We start from the raw sequence: 8,330 nt of genomic DNA on the forward strand, positions 1-8,330 counted from the left end.
GTGTTTCAACCTGAATCAAACCATGTCTTACTTGCTGCTGCTTTAGACCCTAGGTTTAGAAAACTTAAGTTCCTGCCTCCTGACGAAGTTTTCAAGGTTCAAAGCACAGTCCAAACCATGGCACTTGCTGCCAAAAAGGAAGCAAGGCAGAATAATGCAAGTGAAACCGGGTCTCCCAGCGCAGCACAAGTAAAAAAAAAAAAAAAAGCACTGCGACTAGAAATTATGTAAGACAGATTAATACTGCTAGAAAACTGTTGAACATGCATAATGTATTTATTTTACTGATCAATGCAGTTGATTATTTCTGACAGCTGCACAATTAAACTTCATATATTTAAACACGATATTGTACTGAAGTGCATGTAGGGGTGAGACTGTCTCATAATGAAGGAAATCACTTTAATTTGTGGCCAACTCCAAGTGAAACTAATAACTAATGTTACTGATTGAATATTCTCTGTAATAAATATTAATAAACTAATCAGTTTTCTTATTTGTGTTCTATCAGCAGCAGTACCAGCAGTTTAAACAGATCAAACATAAAAACATATTTATGTGATTTCTGCATCACCAACTGAACACATGTAGGTTCCCGTGGCTGAGTTTTAGCTGAATACCCCTGTAATATTAAAAAGTACAGCTGTACATTCACTGTATTAGAACAATACACTGCAGACGTCCGCCTGTGTTCCGTCAGGATGGTTATTTCTGTTACACAGCGCACTCACTTCCACTTTTGATGCTGCAACGCACAAGCCATGTGTGGAATCCAGTTATCTGATTAATGCCCAGAATAATCAATAGAATACTTGATTACTAAAATAATCGATAGCTGCAGCCCTACACCAGACCATGATCAAGTATCAACAGTTGGCTAATGAAAGAAGTTGTTAGTTTGGAGATAATTTACACTTGAAACAGAGAAAAGCATGACATCAGCTTGAAATGCGTACAAAGCCAATATTCCAAATTGTGTAAGGTGCAGTTCATTGTACAATACAACCAATTTAATTAAGCATGTGTAAAAGTATCTTATGACAGAAGACCGCAAGTTCTTCTTACTGTAGCTAACAACCAAAAAGACAACTCAGGGCAGCAGACAGACACAGATGATCTAGAGGCATGGAAAACTTCTGAAAGACAATGCACAGGCAAAAGGGATTACCACGAAGGTGCAATGAAAAGTACACTCTTGTGACCCTCCTATTCATTTGCCACTTTACTGACCCATGATACAACACACTACAACAAGGATTTCAGTTTTTTTAATGCTGTTAATGGTGTTTATATATGGTGTTTTTTATTAATGTTTATGTTTGATATTATTATGCTCATCTCAAAAGTTTATCTGAATACATTTTCTGAGAGAGTACAAAGAGGACGAAGGAAAAGGGAGACCAGCCTCTCTCCTTCTGTAGTTGCCACTATAATCTTGAGCCATGCTTAGTAGAGATGTTTCTGCCCATTCTGATTGATGACACACCACGAGTAATAGACTATAAACACTAAAGTAATATTTCCTAGTGTTTTAATTGAACATTTGTAAATCCTAAATAAAGGCATTTCAACTAAGTTATTTACTTGTGCTCAACTGATTTTATTTTCATGTCTGCATGTTTTGTGACTCTAACAGACTTTACCGAGCATGCTCAGAGTGCCATAACACACGAGATTAGGAAGACAGAGGGGAAGCTGCACTAGAGTGCTGTTGTTGCCTAAATGCAAACACATTTGGAAGAACTAACGATTCTTGTTATGACAACTCTTTCCAGCACTGGGGACACTAACATGTGCACTTTCCTATCCTTGCAACTACAATGGTAGAATTTCTTAGTGCTGCTTCAACCAGTGTCTGAAATGAAAGACCGTTTAGGACTGCATCCAGGAGAAAACCTGTCAGTCCAGCTCCAGATATTGTTGTTTCTTCACAGTTGTTACTGCTGCACAACCATACCCCACTTTTGATTAATCTCAATCCGACTGAAAAGTAGCAACATATTCTGGTGTTATATTTGACAGGGTATCATGAACTTGGGTTTTGGTTTTGTTGTGTTCTTGTGATTCTTTTCCATGTTTACTATATCTCTGTTTGTGACTGTCTATGTGTAGGCTTTGTGTTCTTTTTCAGTTACTTCCTGTTTTATTTTGAAATTGCCTTTCCTTACATATCAGTTGAGATTTACTACTGCTTTTTGTCCCTCTTGTCCCTCCCTTTGATTCCCCTGACTAGTTTTGCCCATGATTCATCTCCCCAATGAGTTCTGAGTGTCTAGTCTTTTGACTTTTGTGTTATCTGAACTGTGGTTTATTTATCTGCTTTTTAAGTAAAGTTCGCTTTTTCATTATCTAGAACCTGTCACTGGTGTCTGCATTTGGATCCTTAACTCACTGATCCATGACACGGGTTTTTGATGGTGTAGATATTTCTTTCTCCCCATAGTTAATTAGTAAGTCTGAAAACCTAAGTTGCTTGTACTGTATTACCTGATAGCGTTTTATTTGTGTAGTTTAGGTTTTCAAAGCAGCCATGCATGTTGTTGTTTTTAATTTATCTGAAAAAGGTCTTTAGTTGATCTTTCTCTGCATATTTTTTGAACTTTCATTGCAAATATTCACTTTGCCTTTACACTCCTTGAAATTCTTACTTTTGAACTTGTGAACACAATTTTTTTTTTGTTGGTGGGTAATCCAGTGCACAAAATTTGTTCGGGCTTTTCAAAACATTAATGGAGTTGCCAAAGCAATTGTTCTGCCTTCAGGTGTTTGTGGGGTGCATACTTAACCTGCGGTTCAAATAAACTGCTTTGAAATGCATTCAAATTTAAAGCATTTTGAAATTTTAGTTTTTAGCATCAATTGTTGTGTGGTTTACAGCCTTGTATCCTTACATATACAGTTCATAATAATAACAATAAAATACATTCAGTGCCAAGATTGTACAGTGAGTTCTCGATAGTGCTATAAGTTCAAAGTGACATTTTAAACCCAAAATACACTAGTTTTTACTTTTTAAATGTGTTTGTTGTAGGGCTGCAACAACGAATTGATTAAATCAATAAAAATCGATCATTAAAATCATTGGCAACGAATTTCATTATCGATTGGTTGTGTCGCGTGATTCATACATCACTCGCCATGTCGTGGAGCCACCTACTTCACCTGCAGAGCTTTGTCAATGCCGGTTGACTGAAAAAAAGTTTTTAAAAAAAACTCCAACTGCAGAGCAAGTTGAACAGAGCGAGGTGGAGGCAGAGCGGAGGCGGTATTTTTCAAAGGAAGAGTAAATTCAACAAATGAAACATGACCGACACGGAGAAAACCGTTTGACCGAAGTCCTCAAAAGTGTGGGAGCATTTCACGCTTCACAAAACAAAAAACATGCTGTGTGTCCACTACATGCGATTTTCCTGCACGGCAACACACGCATCTGACAATCGCACGGACGGCGGGCGGTTACTAGCAGGCCACAACATTGTCACATGACCAAGCTTGCAGCTTGACAGTCTGGCAGACAAGTCGGATAAACAGCGGATTCAGCAGCGGCGGGCCGCCATTTCTAAATCCTAGCCGCTGCTCCTTCAAATTCTTTTTTTTATTGTTGCAAACCACCACCGCCGCATGTCTCCACAGCAGAGTGCTGCACTGTGTCGAGTAGGGTTGGTGAATTGGCCCAATTTCCCGATTCGATTCGATTACGATTACTGAAGTCCCAATTCGATTACCAACCGATTTTCGATTATTGCCGATTATCGATTCGATTTTTGATTATTGCCGATTATTGATCTTCAATTTAACGTCAGTCAGTTGCTGAATTATTTGACTTCTCTTTTGAGTAACACCTCATAGCACCTTCAGTATTGTAGTGTAATTGTAATATCCAAATTAATTTTTGCTTTACTTTGTTTTAAATGTAGTCTTTCACTGTTAAAAAATATCCATACTTGTGAATAAATGTCCAAATTCTATTTATTTATTCATTTTACTCTCCATATAACAGAGAAGATGCAGATGCTTTGGAACTTTCTGTGGTCACAGATCAGCGTGTAATACCTTGGACCTTCATGGCAACTTAAATGGCAAAATGAAATAGGAAATACAATAAACTTTCTGTAGCTTATACGCTGTAATAGAAAATACAGAACACAACACACTGTGTTGTGAGTAATCAAGTACTGAATCAGTGGTCTAGAACAACCAGATTTTTGCATGGTAACTTATATAGTAAAAATGAATGTAAAGTTAATTCCTTTACACACATTTTACTGTAACCTTATAGCTATAGTGTACACAGTTGTAAAAAACAGAACACACTGTGTAAATTGAGTGATCAAATAATAGTTAACAATATTCATTGCTCTGGAACAACCACATTCTTATGGAGGAAGACCAGGTTGTGCTTCTCTACTCCCCACTCGTCTGCTACTGTTCTAAGAATCTTGCACATATTCACCCCTGTGTGGCTGTCATCCATAGCTGTGTTCTGAAGCACGTAGGAAATGAGCTTCCATTCACTGCTGACATGGTGAGCCGTGATGGTCACCTATGAGATCGTAGCTCTGGATGTCCAGGCATCACAAGTTATTGCCACCCTGTGAGCAGACTTGATGGACTCTTGCACGGAAAACTTTGTCTCCTTGTAAAGATTTGGGATCGATTTATGCGTGAAAAAGCTCCGGGACGGAATAACGTATCTTGGCTCCAGATTGTGGACTAACTAGCGGAAGCCCGTGTTTTCCACCATGCTGTATATACTTATACTCATATACTTCGCGATGAAGTAGGATATACACTTTGTGATTTTCTTAGCTCGTTCCAAGCCGGGTGCGAGCTTAGCCACCTGGTTTGGTGGGATGACAGGCTTCGGATGCTCGTTCTCGGCCCTGGCTGCCTCCCCTGGATGGGAGCGCGACATGTGAGCTCTCATGTTGCTAGTATTGCCGCAGTACTTTAGCTTAGTGTGGCAAAGCTTGCAGACAACATAGGCTCTGTCGATATCTTGTGAGGACTTACCATGAAAACCAAAATGTACCCACACGCTTGCTTTAAACCCAGATGGAGCTGGGTGGATTAGCTGGTTGTCGGATGTTGTGTTTTCTGTTTTCATTTTTCAGGCGTCGCACCTCACTCACCTCAGTTAGCACCCGGTTAGCGCCGACACACTTGTTCGCTGGCTCAGTTACACGTGTCTTGTTATGACAGACAGTTAATAGCGCTCCACCTTGTGGTTAAATCATATATGACAGCCAGTAACAGGAGGACTCGCCTTTGTATTATAATTTGAAAAATGTAATAATCGATTTTTTGGAAATTTAAAATCGATTCATAATCGGCCATTTAATAATCGCGATTAATCGATTATCGATTTTTTTCACCACCCCTAGTGTCGAGTACTCGCAAGTACTAAGGTGAACTACAGATAACTACCGTGCTCAGTAGCTACTCTTTGATACGTCGGGTTAATACGACATTGATGTCGCGAGAGCGGGGCCTTGAAAGTGATGTCACGTCAAGCACCCAGGCAGCAGGTCAGAGAGTCAGAGGAGTGTCGTCTTGGAAAATAGGGCAGCGACTTACCGGAGAAAAGCTATAAGCTGAAGATAACTCATAATAGATTTTACAAGTTAAATAGACCTTCACAAAATATTGATAGCTAGTTAACATTACGTACCATATCGGTAGCTTCAGTTAATTTTGCCCGGTGCCAACGCAGTGTTCCTAACGCGAGTAAACTATTGATAGCATTAAGCTACTATTTACACTCCATGATAACTGCTGACTGCGTTTTCAGATGAGCTTGTTGAAATCTTGTTTTTTTTTTTAACATTCAGCCTTTAAAAAGCCATTTTTCAACTGGCCATTCAATAAATAGGTTGTACAAGTAAAATCTGCAGTCAAGTGTCATTTGTTTTCGTTGCCACGGCTCCCCAGAGAGCCTGCCGCCACTGCTGAAAAAAATTTGGGAGGAAACACTGTTTCACTACAATGATCTTATTTGCTCTGTCAGTCCAAATCTTCTATTTCTGAATAAAAAGGCAAAAATTAAAAATGTGTTTTTTAAATCCGATTAATCGAGAAAATAATCGACTGACTAATCAATTATTAAATCGTTAGTTGCAGCCCTAGTCTGTTGTTTGGTTTTTTTAAGCTTCTGCATCTCTAATGTTACAGAACATGATATGAATGTGAATATCAATGTGCTCTGAAATTCTTGTGGAGACTCCTGCAGTCTCTTCCTTGCTGTTAAGGAAATTATTTGGAATTAGAAACCTATTAAACATCCAGGATGATACTTTACTTGAATTGACACAAACAGTGGGTAATGGTATTTGCACCAGCCATTATTTTGATAAGAGTTAATCTCAATAAACCCATTAAGAAAGATGTGTCTAAACAATTTAGAGAATATTAGGTACGAACCATTATCAAATGACTTACTAATATAGTATCTCCAGGTCAGTTTCCTAATACCTAATTATTACTACACAGTTATTGATTAGGAATTATTGGGGTATTGCTAAAAACAATACATCACCTAACAGTTCCTTCCTGATCTGTCCCTCATTCATCCTGAGTAACTACAACATTTTTGTGTACCATACTGTAATGTGTTATCAAGATGTTAATATATGTTTAAAGGCTACACTCTATAAACTGCATACCATCATTACCATTTAACCCTAAACTTTGTGTTGTTTTTTTACCATTACAAAAATAACACTACTCTTAGTTCTAACCTTTAAAATCCTAAACAGCAAAGTCATTATCAGGAAACAGACTTAAGCAGACTAGCTAGACTTAAAAGTGAGAGCATAACATACACTCACTACAGGATACTTTGACCTAAGGTGGTAACCCACAGTAGCCTATTTTGTTCTGGTGAAAACTGGAGGTGTGCACTATAATAACAGCTAGTTTCAGAATGATACTGACAGTTACATGATTAAAGGAGACTAAGAGCTTTGAAAGGAGAAAGCCAAAATATGGCCTTCCATGACAATGACTCCCATCACCAGATCTGAATTTGTGGTTAATACCTGTCTCTTTCATTGGACCAATGACTGAGTTTATAGGGAGTTGTAGAGGCTGCAGATGCGGGTTATTGCTAAGAAATTAGAAGATAAATTACTCTTTAATCCTCTCAGCTTCAGTTTTACGATGCAGGCAAACATATAGCAGCTAGAGATAAGACCTGATAAAATGCTTTGCATCAATGTGAACTAAGCTCCACCTCTTGCCAGGCAGTTTCGTGCCATTAAATACTATGATTACAACTCGAACAGTGGAAAAAGAAAGGCTTTTAAAGACAGTGATCCTTGGGGAAATGTTTTCCCATGTCCAGCAGTGTTTTTTTTTTCCAAATAAGCATACTTGGTTTTACTATTAAATCAGAAAGACTTTCTGACACCCGACACCAAGCAGGAATGGCTGGAGCCGCTGAGGCCCGACAAAACAGCCAGACTAACTTCAAATTTAAACTGCTCCGACACACACAAACTCTTAACTACAACGGTTGTACAAAGCGTGGAGGACAGTTTAGATGCATGGGGCTGATTCTCTAGTTTGTAGTAAACACCAATACAAAGTTAAGAGACTTAAGCTGCAACTGCTGCGTTCTTGTACCCTAGGGACATATAAAAACCTCAACTTTCTGACAAGGAATCACAGCTAGCGTTAGTTCTAATGCCGGTGCGGAGTAAAACGCACAAACATACAGCTGAATCACAGCGTGTTCACTAATGTGTTACTGTCATTTTTTAATTTTGTTTTGGGATTTTTTTGGTCATTTTTCGCCCCGGTGGCTCCACAGCCCTTGTTCCCCAAGGATCCATGTTGTGAACAAAAAGTCAACGTACCGTCAACCACCGACAGCAGCAGGAGAACTAGCAGAGCGCCCATTTCAAGTCCTCTACGCTGTAAATCCATCGTTCCCACTACATTTTGGGTTGTTCATTCCAGGACTAAATTGTAACGAGGTCCACTCTGTGGGTGAAGGTTCGCATAGGGCCTGTCTTCCGACAACAGCTAGATATGTGGCTGATGCGTGTATGTGTGTGCTCCTGTGTGTGTCCTTCGCTATCGACTCGACTTTTTTCCCCCAGTTACGGCGCTCGCGCTACTTTATACTTTGGACTGTCGAGCTCGCGCACGGAGGGAGGGCAGGGCGGACGTGGTATGACGTCATCCGGCACAAGGAGCAACACTTTAACAATTGGACTCGAGTGCTCGTCACAGTTTGTGTGTAAAGTGTGTTAACGGAGTAAATGTGTCTGTAATGTTAGTGTCCGTGTGATTGTACACAACAGGAAAGAAGAGCAAGAAAGGCTGCC

At 39.4% G+C, this 8,330-nt stretch overlaps 1 protein-coding gene across 1 annotated transcript in view; it reads right to left on the minus strand.

Annotated features, from left to right (window-relative positions):
- The window catches only part of lrp5 (low density lipoprotein receptor-related protein 5), a 140,421-nt gene extending 132,322 nt beyond the window's left edge, over window positions 1–8,099 (minus strand). Inside the window, exon 1 of the mRNA XM_023267413.3 lies at window positions 7,857–8,099. Within this exon, the coding sequence (XP_023123181.1) occupies window positions 7,857–7,926 (70 nt within the window). The 5' untranslated portion in view covers window positions 7,927–8,099. The remainder of the gene's footprint in view (window positions 1–7,856) is intronic.
- Window positions 8,100–8,330: the final 231 nt, after the last annotated feature.

Source organism: Amphiprion ocellaris, chromosome 3 (genome assembly GCF_022539595.1).
Source record: "Amphiprion ocellaris isolate individual 3 ecotype Okinawa chromosome 3, ASM2253959v1, whole genome shotgun sequence".
NCBI classification, from domain to species: Eukaryota; Metazoa; Chordata; class Actinopteri; family Pomacentridae; genus Amphiprion; species Amphiprion ocellaris.